Source organism: Aedes aegypti, chromosome 3 (assembly GCF_002204515.2).
Source record: "Aedes aegypti strain LVP_AGWG chromosome 3, AaegL5.0 Primary Assembly, whole genome shotgun sequence".
NCBI classification, from domain to species: domain Eukaryota; kingdom Metazoa; phylum Arthropoda; class Insecta; order Diptera; family Culicidae; genus Aedes; species Aedes aegypti.
This window is the reverse complement of record NC_035109.1, coordinates 63,680,612-63,699,081: the sequence shown is the minus strand read 5'-3', so window position 1 is coordinate 63,699,081 and position 18,470 is coordinate 63,680,612. Positions and strand designations below refer to the sequence as shown.

The 18,470-nt window shown below is 39.8% G+C and overlaps 1 protein-coding gene across 4 annotated transcripts in view; it reads right to left on the bottom strand.

The window, feature by feature from the left end:
* Positions 1-6,102: 6,102 nt before the first annotated feature.
* The window catches only part of LOC5567674 (zinc finger CCCH domain-containing protein 13), a 483,331-nt gene continuing 470,963 nt past the window's right edge, over positions 6,103-18,470 (bottom strand). For all 4 annotated transcript variants that reach the window (XM_021853276.1, XM_021853278.1, XM_021853277.1 and 1 more), the window contains one exon: positions 6,103-8,999. In XM_021853276.1, coding sequence (XP_021708968.1) covers positions 7,139-8,999 — 1,861 coding nt within the window. In that variant the 3' untranslated portion in view covers positions 6,103-7,138. The remainder of the gene's footprint in view (positions 9,000-18,470) is intronic.

Genomic DNA, 18,470 nt, shown 5'->3' with positions numbered 1-18,470 from the left:
CTCGCCCAACTCTACGGTGAACCCATTATCCAGAAGGTGGCCAAAACTGAAAGGATACGATGGACAGGGCATGTTGCAAGAATGCCGGACAGCAATTCTGCAAACATGGTGTTCGCGTCGGATCGGTCACCGGAGGGCGAACCTCCATACGATATTTGTTTTGTGTGTTTAGAAGCTAAGGTTAAATATAATTTAAATTGAATAAAGTGTTTTTCTGTAAGTTGTGTTTTGTGTAAATTGTGTGCATCCACTCGAAGCTGAGTTGTTCCAACGCAAAACCGGAATAGAGCCCAATAACCTAAATTTGGCTAAACTTCCAAAGCCTCTATTAGTTACTTTGCCTTTGAAGCCATAGGAACAATTAAATTTAGATTGTTTCAACGCAAAATTGTGTTCATTCAACCCAAGTTTGAGAATAATGCATTAACCCAAATTAGGCTTAGGGATGGTACACAAATTATGTCACGCTAAAGTTCAACTTTTTCGACCCCCTCCCCCCCCCTTTGTCACACTTTTTGTATGAGTCCTCCGAAAATTTTGTAAGGCTTGTCACACTTGGCTCGACCCCCTCCCCCCCCCCCCTTGGAGCGTGACATAATTTGTGCATGACCCCTTATTGCAGCTCTCTTTATTTTTGACAACATTGGTGGGGAAGAGAGAGAATACTGAGAGATTTTGGGTTGAGAGAATAATCGATATGCTTAATTTTGGATAAAGACAACTCAAAAATTAGGTTAAATGTTTTTTCCGTGTAGTGTAAATAATTACCAGAAGAAACAGTTCCAAGAAGAAAAGCTACCCGGAAAGGCCCTTGCATGTACGGAAACAACTGTGGCTGCATAAACCCATCGCCAACACAAGAAGATCATCAGAAGGGTACCCAACCCAGACGAGAGCGACAAATTTTGAAGGTATCCCAACAATACTACTATATTACTTCAAATTTCTGCAAAGAAGAGCAAAAAAAAAACTAGGAAGGGGCGAAAATAGGTGACATTGACTCATAAAATTTCAAAGAGAACCAATTTGAGGTGAAAAATGCCGGAAACTAAATATGGCTGGCTTAACAATTGTGTCCATACTCATGATGTCAAAAGCTCTAATCTAAGAAATAACCAATAATTTCAATTTAATCGGCTTTCTCGGTAACGGTGGGTAAATATTTACAGGGAAAAGTTGAGATTGGGTAGCTTACATGAAGACCTCGTTTTACGAAGCCTTTTTTAGTATCTTCAATTTCATAACTCTTTTACGATATGAACTTTAAAACCGAGTATAGCAATTCAATGGGAAACCTCAAATTTTCAAGAGCACAAATCTAAAAACCACACAATCGATGGAGCTAAACATTTGGTCGACTGATCACCACCAGCGAGTGATCAATCGATCAAATTTCAGCTTGAACTGATCTGGATATCTGGTTGTCCAGATTTGTGCTCTTGCAAATTTGAGATTTGGCTTCGATTCATCTTCACCTTAATAACCTTCACCTATGCAATGAAGTTCAGAGCAATATGTTGCATTGATTTTATTCTTGCACTGTTGTTTAGCATTTGCCCCTAAATGCTAATCCAACATTGGATTCAGAATTGTCAAAAGCAGTTTTTTTGTTTAAAATCCGGAAAATTTATAGGAAAATGTGTTCCTTTTATTCTATTCTCCAACCGAGACACAGTGAACACATTTTCAATGAATAATTTTTAGTTTTGAACAGAAAAACTGCTTTTGAAGTTTTGATCATGACGATGATTACGATGACGGAGCGTGTAGCAAGTACGCTTTATTATTTAAATTCTTTGTTAAATTAAAGACTGTAAAGATTATATGTTATTTTGTTATTTGTTAAATCAATATTCTTTAAAAACGGTCTAATTTTTGATATCGTACCGTAGTGTGATTGTCAAGGTAAAAAGTGACATAGAAAATTTAAGATAGTTAGTTAATTTGTTTTCCCATATCCCTCTAGTAATCACAGTTGTCGCCAAGTAGTGTAAGTCGATTGTTAGTTACCAGATCGTATAGTGTGTGCGTTGATATTTGTTCAAGAAGGTAATCGACGTTCTCTGTGAAAGGTGAAAGCAATATTTAATAGGGTCCTAAAGCCCTGTCCTTATATTAGTGCCAAACGTTTAAGTTTAGGCCAAAAACACATGTTTACTCAATTTTTTAATGTTTTTCATTTGTTTAAATATAATAAAACATTTTTTTATGTTTTCATAGATTTTGTCACACCCCTTGGTTTAAACTCAAATTTTGGGTGTGTTTTGTTTTCCGTGTCCGAAATGTCACATAGGAACAACCCCAGTGTTAAAACGAACGTCAACATGATCTCAAGTGTCAAGGTTCATTTATGGATCAAATTTTTAAATTAAAGTTTTAATATGATATATCCGTTATTTGAGCGGGAAAAATTGCTAAAGTAGTTGCAGTAACATGCTCTTTCGTGTTTTTAAATAAAAACAAGATTTTAGGACCCCATTCCTCCCTCACGTGTACGCTTGGAAATTCTATCCGGAATAGGTCGTGGCAGCATTGGCGAAGCCATCACACTGCGTTCAGTTTTTGCGACCGTCTTTGTCCCCACGTAACGGCTTCGAAGGATCCCGGGATGCACGTGGCCGGAGGAGGAAGCAATCGCCAATTTCGCGCCTTTGGCAAGCAAGTCTTTTTCGTAAACCAGCAAGAGTCGAGAGCAGAACAACCTCCTTGCAGCGAGCATCTAGCGTAGCTTTTCATCCAGGCGAAAACTTAAATGAAGAAAAATTATTAAAATATTTCTGATCACAAAAATGCTTCTTTATGTGCAATATGAGTGACAAGGAGGTAGCTGATACAATAACTATGTTCTGCGGACTGGGACGGGCGAACTTTTTGGACTGGGCCTGTGAGGAAAAACACCGCCTTCATAACTTGTCCTTAGCCGTTTATTGGAGGAATTTATTTGAAAACTTTTCAAGAGCTGATGTGTCCCGTGAATCGTGAAGGACGACGGACTATTTGAATCTGTCAGTCAGCTTACTCACTAATAAAGTGACCCTTCCCCAAGAAGGTCACAAGCCAGGCAACGTAATCTCTGTTGGGTGGTCTCCTTTCGGAGTGGCGCATAAGCCATCCAACTTTAAACGTAAGCTCGACAGGCTGGCCCGTTATAAGCATTGAACGTTAAGATAAGATTCAGGAACGCAGGTGTTTAGTTCTAGGTACGTAATAAGTGACAAAGTGAACGATTATGATGCAGTGCAAGCTCTTACTAATTCAGTGAAATAAGCTCCATTAAATCTAAGTAGAGTTCGTTGAAAAAATCGTTTGTAGATAATCTGGATCATCATAGATCTTCTTAAAATTTGGTCATCAAATCTACGAGCATGATTTGTTAGTTACTGAATAATTTATGATTTACTACGTACTCAGAAACACTTGAAGAATTGAATTGCGATTATTTCTAAAGAAGTTCAAAGTCATTCAAGAACGTCCTTGAAAAGGCCATAATAGCCACAAGATCTACCAGTCGAAAAAGTTGAAATTTAGCGTGACATAATTTGTGTTCCATCCCTTAGGCGGCATCCACAAATTACGTGTCGCTCTAGGGGGAGGAGAGGGTCGGCTCAAGTGATATGGCTCACACAAAAATTTGAAAATTACGAAGGGGGAGGGGGTTAACATTGTCCAATTTTAGCGTTACGTAATAAATGGATGCTGCCTTATATCTACGTGCGTAGTAATTGACATATTGTAAATTTTGCACCTTATCGAACGGGATGATTTGTAATCGTCGCAGATTACCAGCCGCCGGAAATTTGACGTTTGACCGGTCTCACTTACACAACGAATTTTTTGTAGGGTAAATCGGGAAAATGCGCCCCAACCGGGCAATACGCTCCACTTCATTTTCAAGGGATTGGGGTTTCTTTAACACGTAGGTAACTATGATTTTACTTCTTAAACATTCGCGAAAAAAATGCTGTTGCGCATATCAGATCTTTGAGAAGTATGAACAACCAATATAAATATAGTTTTGAATAGTTGGTCGCTTATCTTTGACAGCCTAGTTATGATAGAACTTGAATATGGTCTCAAATCTCTTAGCGAAAAGCATTTTCACAACTGTGACCATTTTTGTGATCTAAGTCAGAAATTTCCATATAAAGTTAAACGCCTAGAGGTATGCAATTCCCTATAAATGCTACGTAATTCATTCAATGTTGTTCGATTTATACTACATTATCAAAGTTACCCCAAAACAGAAAACCGACTTTCGATTATATGAAAAATTATATATCCATTCAAAATAAATCTTTTGGCAATCTAACAACTGCAGTCGATAGTTAGGATGTCAGTACTTGTTTTGAAGATGTAAATTATAATTCTTTGAAACAACATGCATAAATATTCAAGTTTTCTTCGAAAAAACTATCAAAGTTATCCCTGTTCTACGGTACCAAATAATAAAAAAAGAAAGTTTTCGTATTATGAATTTTGACTGAATGACATGATTTTCTTGTCAACCAATTTTTGCGCGTTAAAGTCTTCATTGAATAGCTTTAGACAAGGCTGGAGCTTTCTTGGGGTCAGGAGTAATTTTTTAAATTAAAAAAAAAAACTTTAGGTACCAGTTTGAAGGAGCTCATACAATGACTTCATAATTATGAAAATTAACAAAAAATAGTGCCCGGTATTAGTTTTAAGACATTGCCTATTGCTCTTTGCAATTTAGCAATCCATGAACTTAAAGTTTTGTACGAAAAGAACACTTATCTTCCTGGTAATAAATAAAAATTTTGTTTATCTACTTTGTTTAGAACTCCGACAACTGATGCAAAATGTGTGGTTTTCCCTTACCTACAATTTCGAAGCATTTACCTTAGTTCAAACAGGGCACGCTTCGATTTATTGGCCGATAGCCGTTAGCAACCGAAAACGATGGCCTATACATATTAGCTTAGTGATAGAAGACCAATCGATACTCGGGAGCATTCTGTGTTTACCTACAGTAGCAACTAACTTCTATTCCTTCTTAATGTTTGGAAAAGACGGTTGAACCTGTGTCACCTTTTATGGTTGTTATCGCTTGTGCTTTGGAAAATGTGTAAGACAAACATGATAAACAAAGCATATTAATAAGAAAAATGGCTTAACACTAGAGTGTTCATCCCAACAAATTTCAAATCCAAGCCACCACTTAAATAAAATAATTCTCTTCGCAGTAACATTCCCGGGATCTAATGGCCGTTTTTACTAGACTAGATACTATATAATGTATAAGAGAATATTTAAAAAATCATTTAAATTCGTAAGGTGTTTGCTGAGCGACAATAGTTTTTGGTTTCACTCATGCCGATACGGGTTAGGAAGTATAGATCTGGAGTGAAATTGGAATCTCAAGGATCAGCTAATTATTAGAAACATGAATAAATAAATAAAAAAAGGTAGGTATCAGGAGTTTGACCAAAAATTTCTCAAGGGATTGAATCCAAGAAATACTGCAAGGATTTCATAAAAAATGAACAAATTTATATATTGAAGGATGCACCACAGAATAGTAAGTAGTTTTTAGAACGGTTTTGAATTATATGTTATGTACATAATTAAGTTCAAACTTTCACGCCATTTCGATTTTTGAACACCAGCTTCTGAGGAATGGCAACAGTCAATGTGATAAAGGAGGAAAACATAACAGATTGTTTGGGTAAAATAACTTTTATTCATACATTGTTAAGTACAATCAATATTTGATCGGAAAAAATAAGAATACATAAATTATAACAATTTAAATATAATATAAGCTATCAACACTATGAACTAAAAATTACACACAAATGTACATGCTAATCATCAATCAATGTGTCTATCCAAATAAAATAACTAGAAAACATCAATAACTAAACAATAACATACACTTCCTAAAAATAATCCATTTAAACTCTAAAACAATTAACAACTACCAACGTAACGCTACGTAACACGACAGGGATTCTTGCTGATCGACAGCATCGCTGAAATCTTTCACTGCAAACTCACTACCCGTCTGCGTTATTGCGATCGACATGCCGTTTCAATGCTGTGCCCACTGTTGCATAACTATAGGCTTCGATTCATCATACGGCTGCGTACCGGTACGCCCGACTCGTGGTGATCGACACTGGATCGATCAAACGCAACTCTCTTCTCCCTACCAACCCTGTCGACATTATTGGATTCCTCTTTCAAAATTGGCACATATCAAATTTCTTCCGTACAGTTACAATTATTTATTAATTTCCATGGTAAAACGTATGATTGCTTAAGGTCCTAAGCTAACGCTAACGGTTCTAAGGTGGTACTGGTAAAACTAGCATATGTTGGATGTGTGTCTTTTTTGGCGGGCGCGACCCGTTGAAAAGTAGACCCTAAAAATACTGACTATAATTCAATACAGACAACGCAAACCACCGATTAACATTAAAAATGTTTTCAAAACATAAGTAGGTCGTTGTTTATTATAAAGAAAAACTGTTGAGGGTATACGATGTTTTGAACAAATTGCTTATGATGATTATAAAACTGTTAACGAGGGAACATTACATGGGAAAAAAGTCCTTAGCCGAAAAAGTTAATCATCATTTTTGAAATATTTTAACGTTAATACTATTTATTGAGCACCAAAACTTCGCTGGTCGATGTGTATCCGAATAATTTAAAGTTATGTTCTTCTGAGTTATTATTATTAAGTTATTTTTAATAAAATTCTTCCGTCTCAACTTGAAGTGAAAAATTAGAATTCAGTAGAGCTACTACGATACTTATTGAACGAATGGTAGATCCTAACCTAAAAAAATGTGTATAAATTGAGCGTTCATGTTCAATTTAGAAAACTAAAATCAAGAAGAATTTTCACTTTTCTGTAGGTCTGCATCCAAGTCTTTTGTATGAAATTACTTTGTACGATTCATTGAACCACTGTTGTCCTGCTTTTGCGACTGCGAAGAAAAGCTATTACTTTTGCTATTGCTGTATGGGATTAACTTCAATCTTTACGCCAGCGATAAAGATTGATAAACCTCGGGTTATTTGAGTGTGGGTGCGTGCATGTGTGTATGCGTGAAATGCTTTAAGCGTGCATTGAAGTTTGTGTTGGCATTTTTGGAGTTCAAAGTTATGTTCACTTCTGACTTGGCATCGGAGATTCTGATCCCCACAGATCGTACCACGGACCGTAGGCTTTGCCATCCGGGACGGAAGATTTTGTCGATTTACGCTTCTGATTTCCGTTAGCGTTCACCTTGGCACTGATTCTCGATTCCTGTTCGGATTCATACTTCAACGAATCCATCATCTGTCCACTGCTGTTCGTTTTCGACAGCTTTGACCGGCGATCCCGCGATGGCTCTTCAATCATCTCTTCATCCATCATCATCATCGCATCTTCGTCGTCAACGGTTGTCCCGCGGAAAGTCGAAAACGTCATCTTTTCCTCTTGTTGCTGTTGTTGCTGCTGCTTCTTGGAATCACTACGATTCGCATCACCGTTGGACTTTCTTCCCACACGCATCCTTTCTCGGTTCTTCCTCATCATCATATCAGCTGCGGAAACCAGATGATCATCTACCACGATACAGTCGTACGGATCGGAACTCGAAGAATTTCTTTCTGTATCAGTTCCGCTTGAGTAGTACTGCTTCAGAATTTCCTTACGGCGGACCGTCTTCATCAACATCATATCGTCCATCATACCATCGTCGTCGTAGAAACTCGTGTCCTGAATCATGATCGAATCGCTCGGGATTATCGCAAAATCATCGAAGTGCTGATCCTGATAGTATTTGTTCAGAGCATCGTTGTTTCGGTTCTTACTGTTCTCTCGCTCCTTCGTTCGGTACTTTTCTTTACCTTTAGCTTGCATCGAATCTCCGTAGATTTGCTCATCCTGGTCCAAACGATCGTTGTAACCGCTTCTGTTATTGTTCGTATCGTTCTTATTGGATTTTGATGCCTTTCTATCCGACTCTTGCATTCGACGATCCTTCTCTTGTCTGTCCTGTCTTTCATGACGATCTTGTCTTTCGCTTCTTTCCTGACGATCTTGTCTATCGCCTCTATCGTGCCGTTCTTGCCGATCCTGCCGATCCTGTCGATCCTGCCGATCCTGCCGATCCTGTCGTTCATGCCGATCCTGACGATCCTGCCTTTCCTGTCGATCCCTATCCTGCTTAGATTGACTGATCTTCTTCTGTTGCTGTTGTTGCTGCTGCTGTTGTTGTTGGTTCATCTCATCCAGCTTTGAAATCCTCTTATCTATGTCCGACTTTGTGATGGGGAACTTTGCCTGCTCCGGCATCATTGCGATGCTGTGCGGTCTTTGCTGCATTTCCCTTTCCTGTTCGCGCTCGCGATACTCTCGCTCCTGTTCCCTTTCCCTCTCTCGTTCCCACTCGCGCTCTCTTTCATTCTCACGTTCCCTTTCGCGATTTCTCATCAGTGTGCTGCTCTCGACGTTGCGCATCATCTCCTTCTTACGAGCTTCCTCGGCTTCCTTTGCCATGATCATTTCCCGCTGCTTTTGCTTCTCCATCTGTTCCTTCTTGCGCATGTTTCTTTTTAGCGTGGCTTCCTTCTTCTCCATCTCGCGTTTCTCCCGGCTGGTCGGGATCACGTCGTTATGCTTCCACATGGCCATACCTTCCATGATGTGATCCTGCGACTTAGAGAACTTCCAGAACGACTTGGTTCGCTTAATCTTCTGCGAATCGCTCTGGTTGGCGTTGCCCTCGGACATGCGAGTGCGCGAACGGTACCCGTACTCCAGCGTGCCGGAGTTACTCTCGGCAATGTTGCCGAAACTGTTGGCCTGGCGCATTTTCTGATGCTGCCTACGGGGTGGGACTATCGTACCGTAGATGTCGTCGTCGTCATCGTCCGGGCCTCCGTTCCTGTAGCGATGTGAGGGATGTGGCGAGCGGTGTTCGCTCAGGTCCCGATCGGTTGATCGAGGCGATGAGAGGTTCTTCTCCGAACGGGATGATCTTGAAAGAGTAGGAAGGTGCACGGCGGTTAGTTGATTGAAGTTTGTGCGATTTAGGGGTTAGTTCACCTTTACCTGATGTTAGAAGCGGCGATTGTGAAGATCAGTACTATTAGTTATCTATACATTGTTAGTGTTTATATTAGTATTGCGCCTTAACTCATAGATACGCTCATAGCTCTAGAATAAGGTTTTTTTTTGAGTTTCTTCAGTGTTTTGATTGTAAAAAATATGGCTGATAGAAATAATAATTTTCTTTTACGTCACCATTTCAAAAACCCCTTTATCCCACTCTATAAAAGTCGAAAATTTTGTAGGGAAACATAATTGATTTCAGCCGATCGCTTAGTGTTATCTTTTATTGAAGTGATGGTCGTTAAATATATTTGAGTACAGATTTCTATGCCAAAGATAATAGCACTTTTTTCATGCCAGTTGATTCCCATATCATATCTCTAACGTATTCCTGGCCCTGGATTTCAAGTGAGCTCTTCTGTGTATTTCATTTTAAAGCGTTGTAACTCTGAATTGTCTTTGCAGTAGTTTCATGATACATTCCTCGGCATTTCTTTAGGAACCCGTAAAGAATCCAACAAGTAATCTCCCAAGTAACATAAGGTCCTGAATAATAGTTTATTCAGCTGAAGTATGATTGAGTGTTTCTGGCAAAGACAGCTCTTAGTTAATAACTGTAGAAGTGCTCATAAGAACACTACGCTGAGTAGCCGGCTCTGTCTGATTGAGTGTTATTCAGCAAAAATGTCTGTTGTGCTGTCAAGAGACTTCAGAGGAAACTGCCTAGACAAATTTCCCCAGCAATCCTCCAAAACCAGGTCAATACTTAATTCCCCGGAATGCCATGGAATCGGGTGTTCCTTAATTAGTTTTTTTTTGGGTTTCGAGACACTTCCTTAACACAAAAAAGGCTACATTTTTTATCCACAAAGTTTAAATTGGAGGCTTCTGGGTATCCCAAGGTAACCCAAGAGTTAACAAGAAGCATTCGAGTAGTTGTCAAAAAGATTTTGGGTGTTTCCACTTAGGATTCACAGAGGGTCTTCAATTTTCAGGCTCATCTATAGATGTCTTGTGATTTTCTGAGATGCTCAAAAGGTTCTCAAAAGGGGTTTCAAAACCCCAAAGAATTGTTTGAGATTTGCATGCGATTTCGGTGGTTATAATGTGGTACTCCTCGGAGTTTTTAGATGCATTGAAAAAAATCTAAAAAAAAAAAATCTCTAAGGGAGTTCTGTTTGATCTTTCGACCTTGACGCTTGCTCCTGCGGGGGCGGGTTGCGAGGGCAGGATCAAACATGTCGCGTGTCGGCCGAGTGAAGTCAGTTGTTTTCCCTCTCGGGTCGCGCGCCTATTTTCTCTGAGTGCTTTTATTTGTCCGAGCATACTAGTTAAGCTGAAAGTGAATTGTTGCTGCTCAGTCGCTCGTTTCATGCTACTATTTTTAATCTATAAAATATGTATGACTGTTTTTTTACCTTAATTTTTGTAATTAAATAAACTTTGAATGGTTCGACACTACAAGTGTAGACTTGCGAAAGGTTCACTTTATTCAATAAACTTTGGATGGGTCGCCACTTTAAATGTCGGCATAAGATTACTCTTAATCTATGATGTTCCAGCCAATCGAGTGTTTTGTTTCTTTTCAAATAAGTAAAATATAATAACACATGCTTTCGTCCTGACAGCTGTAGGAATGTTACATTTAGGTATTTGTTCAACAAACTTTGAATGGTTCGTCACTTCAAGTGTAGGCATAATTTTCCTCTACATAGAAATTGTTCATAGCAAATAAAAATATTATATTTACATATAAGCATATTTATATCAGAAAAATAACTATTTACAGTGATACCTCCATGAGTCGATGTTCCATGACTCGATATCGACTCATGGAACCATACTAAAAACATAATTTCATGGTTACTATGATGGTCCCTTGAAGCAGCTTTCCAAAGAATTGCTGTTCCATGACTCGATATTTCCATGAGTCGATGGTCCCTTCAATATCAACTCATGGAGGTTTCACTGTATCATGGTCTAATCATCTATCAAAGTGAATCCTTTGACCCAACGATCCTCCCCATTACCAAACATCCCTCTCAGTAACCTTTGTGGAGATGCAGAGGCAAATACGGTCTCCAAATAGCACACGGGTAAAAATGCGGCACTCGAAATAAGGAGAATGAGTCATGATTTCGGGAGGAAAGTGTGTTTTCATGTTATGAAAATACACCATGACCAAAAGTCATGAAATCATGAAGCATTTTACCGTAACGCCGGCTGTACGTTACGTTTTCAATTTAAAGCGAAGAAAAATGTTAGCTATAATCCTCAAATCATGAAGCATGTATGCTGGAACCATGAATAAAATTCATGGAAACATAAGCACTATTCATGGATTTAGTCATCTGTCATTTATGATTCCTATTTTTGATACGAAAAGTGGCAATTTCGGTCATGAAATCATGAAGCAGGATCTGATATCATGAACAAAGTTCATCATAACATAAGCACTATTCATGTATTTAGATGGCTTTCATTTATGATTCCGATTTTGGTGCTGAAAAGTGGAAAGTTGAGTCATGAAATCATGAAGCAGAATCCCTGAATCATGAACTAATTTCATGAAAACGGAACATTATACGTCAATTTAGATCCCAGTTTATATTTGCTATTGGTAAACAAATGATATGAAAATTAAAATCGTTGCGACTTTTGCGCCGGTAGTTTCGTAATAAACCGTGAACACATTCCATAATTGTCAACCAAACGAGTGCCAAATCTTTAGCAGGAACGCGAACATTCAGTGGTTTGGTTTGTACGCAAAATATTGTTTCGAACATCAATTGATTTGACAAATGGTCCCTGGGCTCACAAAATGCTGGTGGATTGCATGAGTAATGGAACACTCCTTAACAATACTGTTGATGTGGAAAGTGAACTGGAACATCCGGCTGCCGAAGGCTTTTTTTGAGCTGCTCTGCTATAGGACATAGGGAAGGCATCACATTCGAACAGTCAAAATCGCCGACGAGTTTGTGAAGCGAAATCTTCGCTCAAAGTCAAACATTGCCCGGTTCTGCAAAATCAGGATGAAGGCTTGTAAGTATTAATTTTGGAACATCTAACAGCTCCGGCAGATTGATTGTGTCGTGACACAATGTGGGAACTTACGGAAATCTCGCCAAGAATGTCATCGATACGATGGCAAGGTTCCGAAGAGCAGTGTCTTCAATTTAAACTTTTTCAAAAACAAAACTACTAGAAAAAACACCGATCGCCATGAGATGCGTTGACTAAGATGAAGAAAGTGACAGTTAGATTTGTGTAACGCCCTGAGCATACAAATTCTTGCATAATACTAACGATTTCATGACTTTTAATCATGATATCATGAAACATAAAATTTTATGAATTCATGACTTTTTGTTCATGAATCCGGCAACCGATTTTTTTCCGTGCAGAGGTCACACACTAACATTCCTTCCCCCAATCCCACATGACTGCAAGGACGTGGCCGGCGCCGTTATTGACCTTGTATAAATAGAGGCACTGAATTATGCACACTGAAGAAGATTATGGCCAATCCCAGCCGAACTGCTAGTTGATTCTTTGTGCATTTTCACTGACTTCGGTCAATCACGGAATAGCAACCATTGATATGTGTAGTCAGTCTAACCTAAGCTAAGCATTAAAAAAAATCTCAAAGGATATCTCAAGGGTTTCAGATGTTCCAGAAGTGGTAGCTAGAGTTTCTAGAGAATAATTTTCAATGGATTATAAAAGGAATTGCGGTTTACAGTAAGAATGCAAGCGAATTAACAGTGGGTTCTAGATTTTTCTAAGGTGTCCCAAAAAATATTGTAAAGGATACGCTAAGTACCCCAATCCCCTTAGAGAGCTTCATCTACGCCATATCTTACCATCTACGAAACCTTTGGCAAAATTCAAAACCCATTTAAGAGCTCCTGACAATAGGGTCCTAAAATTGTTGATAAAAACTTATTTTTCTTAAATAACACGACAGAGCGTGTTCTTGCAACCACTTTGGCAAATTTTTCCGCTCAAAGAAAGGCTATATCATATTCAAACTTTAATTTAAAAAATGGGTCCCAATTTGAACCTTGACACTTTTGATCATGTTTAACGTTAACGTAATCGACAAAATCGCCACAGGGGCTCAACGTTTTAACACAGGGGTTGTTCCTATCTGACATTTCGGAAGGGACACAGAGAACAAAAGACACCCAAAATTTGAGTTTAAAGTAAGAGGTGTGGCAAAATCTAAAAAATCAGAAAAAAAATGTTTCTGGCTGAAAACCAACGAAAAGCATATAAAAATTGAGTAAACATGTGATTTTGACCTAAAATTAAACGTTTGGTACTAAAATTGGGACAGGGCTTTAGGACCCTATTTCCTGAACTTCATAAGAACCAATAATAGAAACCAATTTGTCTCTTTAGAAAAATGGGACCCAGATAACCATAGCGGTAAACGCGCAGCTATTTAGCAAGACCAAGGTAAGGGCGTGGGTTAGAATTGCATATTTTATCGGAAATTCCTTCGACATCCCAGGGCATAGAGTATCATCGTATCTGCCACACAATATACACATGCAAAAATGGTCAATCGACATAGAAGGCTCTCAGTTAATCACTGTCAAGGATGGAAATCTAGTGATCATGACAAAATAAATGATGCATCGCGGTTGTTCTTTATCGAGCATAGCAACAACGATAAACCATTGATCGTTAAGCCCTAACAACAAACTCCGCTCAGCGAAAAATGAATCGCTCGACATGTGTGCTAACGATCAATTGTTCGCAAACCAAAGTCATAAGTTTTAAGCATTGATCAGTGAGAACTGCTATTTTCCCAGTATTGCAGTGAATGATGCTGACACAAACCGATGCCAAACAATTCTTTCTCAAAACGGCTTTAGCATTGTACAATAACATTTTGATAAATCTTGATCTCTTTTTGGAAATAATGCAAAGAAAATGCATCTTACCGTATTCTCAGTCCGTCGTATCGTTTTCAACTCCGTCGCAATCAGTTTCCAGATTCGTCTCACAACTTACGGCTCACTGTGTGTATTGAATGGTTAAAACACAATATATCAACGCTATAACAAAATGTTTTACTAGAATATATACATCTACTGGCATCTCACTCCATTCCTTTAGAATGATGGAATATACTAATTTCGTTTGAAATTCATTGTTCGTTATCTAAATTCAGCCCAAACATATGAACACAATTCTTTTTGACCGTACAATTATGGCATTTGCTCACAGTACAGCGAAAACAACACAATCAAAGAAACCGTATTTTTACATCGAGCGTCGCGCACACATTCATGCGCACAAGCTTTTTTTTTTTCTCAGTACGACGGATTAAACTTTGTTTACATTCTCAATTATACGCGGCGGTTGAGGAAATTTCGTAAAATTCGATGATTTATTGAAGTTTTACGGCATGTGATTGGAATGAAATCCTTCAGTGAAGAAGTACGAAGGTTTTCCATAGTGAAAATAAGTGCCCGGCGAAGTAAGTCACCCACGGGGGCGGGAAGAAAATTGTGTTGAAAAGTGGTGTGGCTCAGTCGATCGCTTAACATTTCTCTCAAATCGTGTTCGTCCATGCGATTTCGGTGAAAAAGTGCCAAGTGGATAATTGAACTGAAGTTATTTACCGAAATACAGTAGTTTTATTGCATTTTTGGTGTACAAGTGTACAAACCATAACAGCTTGCACAAAATTACACTTGGATAATGAATCTATGTTGCAGGTAAGTTTGAATATCCGCCGTAGTGGAACATTTAAGGTTTGATACGACGAGTAGTAGCGCTAACGACGAAGAAGAACAAAACCCTATGTCGTTTCTGATCCGAAAGTCAATCGGGCATGGTTTGTGCGAAAAATTATGCCGTTTAACGCGTTCTGATTCATGTTAATCGCAACATGTTACAACATCCGACAAACGGTTTGTCCCGCGACAAACAGTGCATCGGATGCTCCATATATCCTTACCATGCGCGCGTAGTGAGCAGTTCAAATCATGCTTTTGCAAGCGCGACGGCCCTCTTAGACCATTCAAATGCTATGTTGTTAGTCGCTAGAGGTGATTTTTTTCCATCCTTGATCACTGTGGAAGAGCTCATACGAATAGTAAACTGAGAAACGGGCTCTGTCTCCACACTACAATGCTAGAAAGAAGAAGAAGATCCCTGAAAAATCTCTCAAAACCACTTAAGATCCAGATAAGAATTTGTAATCGATTTTGAATCCTTTGGAGACAATTGCATTCCGTAATTTACTATTGTTTGTTAAATGTTTGATTATTTTCTATCTGACTCTTTTTCACTCTGCGGAAATTTTCATGCTATTTGTCAATTTGCCTGGATTGAATCTTGAATCCAGTCGAAATTACAGTGTATAAATTCGCAGTAGAATTAAAAAGAGGCAGATATAAAATAGTCATCAATGCATAAATTTAAGTAACTATTTTTTTTAAGTGCAACTGACATCTCTCGCTGAACTTTTTTAAACGGCCTTTGTAACAATGAGAGGTTCTCCTTTATCTTTCTTTTGCGTTGGCTAGCAATTCGTGCAGAAACGCTAGGGAACAGGTAATAGCACATACAGACTTAAAAGTAAGAGCAATTCTCAATTTAACACAGAGCACCGCGAACATTGAAGGATGAGTTTTATGATAGCCTAGATAAGGCCTACGGAGAGTGCCCAAAGTAGGATGTCAAGATAGTCATCGGCGACGCAAAGCCTCCATTTCGTTACCAATGATAATGGCCCCCGGCTAGTAACCTAGGGTGCTGCTACAATGATGGCAATCAGCAGTACCTACTTTCCACGCAGGAATATCCGCAAACGCACCTGGGGACTCCCGTGTGACGATGTCTGCTCCCAAATAAACTACGTGCTAGTTGATGGGCGAAATTTCTCAGATGTCATGGATGTCAGGACCTTCTGAGGCCCTAATATCGACTCGGATCATTATCTCGTTGTAGCTGAAATTCGAGCGCGGTTATCCAGCGTCACGAGTTCCAGAACTTACAGAACACTGCGTGTCAATATCCAACGCTTGTCGACTATTGGGGTAGCTGCACTGTACCGCCAGCAGCTAGACGAGCAGTTGTAAAGAATCAACGTTCCTGGTGATGTCGATAGTCTGTGCGACCCTATCCACGGAACTGTGACAACGGCGCGGGAAGTGATTGGCATTGGACAACGACGAAGACGAACACCGACTGATTCGATGAAGAGTGCCAGAGAGTTACAGATATGAATAATATCGCCAGAAGCCGTATGCTTGTGGCCGGTATCCGACAGAACCGCGGACCCAGAAAGACGAAGAAAAGCGAATCCACCGCAGAAAGAAAAGGCAGCACGAAGAAGGTGTGCTGTCTGAAGCTCATAACTGCATGAGCCGGAACGACATGCGGAGATTTTAGGCAACGGTGTATGGCGCGCAGCTCAATATCGTACCAGTGCCCGCCATCTGCAATGATCGAGAAGAGAAAACGGCGGTGGAAGGTGGAAGGAGCACTTTCAGCAATTGTTGAACGATGAAATGGAAATGTAGTGTGAAACAGGATGAACATTGATGATGACGATCAAGCTGTGGACCCACCGAGCATAGGATATGTAAAAAAGGTTATCAGCGAGCTGAAGAACAGTAAGGCTGCTGGGAAGGACGAGATCCCGGCTGAGCTTCTCAAGCACGGAAGTAAGAAGCTTTACCAGTTGCTCCACCGAGTACTTCTGAAGGTATGAGGCCTCGTGCGCCCAAGGGCACAGACTAGAGTGTGCCAATTACAGAGGAATTACACTGCTGAATTTGGCGTACAAAATACGGTCACGCATCCTGTTTAAAAGACTGAGACCGCTCGAGGAGTCCTTGGTCGGTGAATACCAAGCTGGTTTACGATTCAGTGAAAAGAAATGAACTGTGGCAGAAAATTTCTGGACTTGGTTTTCCAGCGAATCTAATTAGGCTGATACGTGCTACGCTGGATGGTTCGAAATCAAGTGTTCGGATCGCAGACGAGGTGTCAACCTCGTTCGTAACGTTAGACGGGTTGAAGCTGGGAGACGCACTTTCATATTTACTGTTCAACATTGCACTCAAGGGTACTGTTAGAAGATTTGGCGTGCAGAGAAATGGCACTATTATCACAAGGTCGCACATGCTCCTTGGCTTTGCGGACGATATAGACCTAATAGGAATCGATCGCAGGTCAGTGGAGAGGCCTTCGTGCCTCTGAAGAGGGAGACAGCGAGGATAGGCCTGACCATTAATTCTAAAAAAACGAAGTACATGGTTGCAGGTAGAGATAGAGTCAGGCTTGGTGGTGTAGATGCTGAGGTAATGTTTGATGGGGATGTGTTTGAAGTTGTTGAAGAATTTGTTTACCTTGGAACACTTATGACATGCACGTTGACAACGACGTTTTCCGCGAAGCGAAAAGACGTGTTGCGGCTGCGAATAGGGTCTTTTACGGACTACGTAACCAGCTTAGGTCCCGCAGCTTATTATCAACAATAATATAAGTAATACCATGAGGTAGTTCCAGAGGGACACCGGACTTGTAGCCTAAGCCAAAGAAAGCTGGCGTGGTACAGAGTTCCCTTTTTCCTCTGTTACTGCACTGCCCATATTCAAAAATGAGGGGGACGACTGGAATTGGCAACCTCTGTTTGATCAATCAGAGCGATCCTATCGTTTCCAGCTGTTTTTGGAGCGTAAGTGGTCGCTTTGCGACAGATGGCTGCGTGCAATTCCGATCTGCCATAGTGAAAAATTGTGCCGGCAGCGGTGGATGGCCCCATTGTTTACGTTGCAAGTAGGTACGTGAAAATTGCGTTATCTGTCACTTCGCGGGGGGGTTGGTGCAATCGATGACTTTTACAAATTGCAAGATAATTCCCACTCACCAATGACAATCAAGGCAGGCTTGCGAAGAATCGCTAGTTTTCTTTTGTTCCATCGATCTTTCTGGACAAACTTGGGAAAAGGGCCATCGTTTTATGTGCATCCAGTTTTAGTTTTGATTGGAAAAGCGTAAAAAGATGCGTGTTTCAATACTTTATATTCGATCAAATTAAAAGGTGCTATCGTGGCATTGCTTTTGGGTGTGCACGAATTAATTTTCAACCGATTGTTGTCAACTTTGTTGAAATACAAAAATATGTTTTGATCAATTACGCGCTTTTCTCATGTTTGTCCATTCTTTAGGATCTGGGCTCATAGTGACAATTCGTGACAGCATAATCTCGGCTCACTATGACGTACATAAATTTTGTATCGGTTTCTCCCTCCCAGGTGTGGACGTACCCGTTGGAGAGAGGATTTCTAGGCTCAAACAGGTGACTTTGTAAAGACGTAAAGCAGCCTGCTTGTACTAGCTAACCTAAAGCGCGTAGATCGATTGC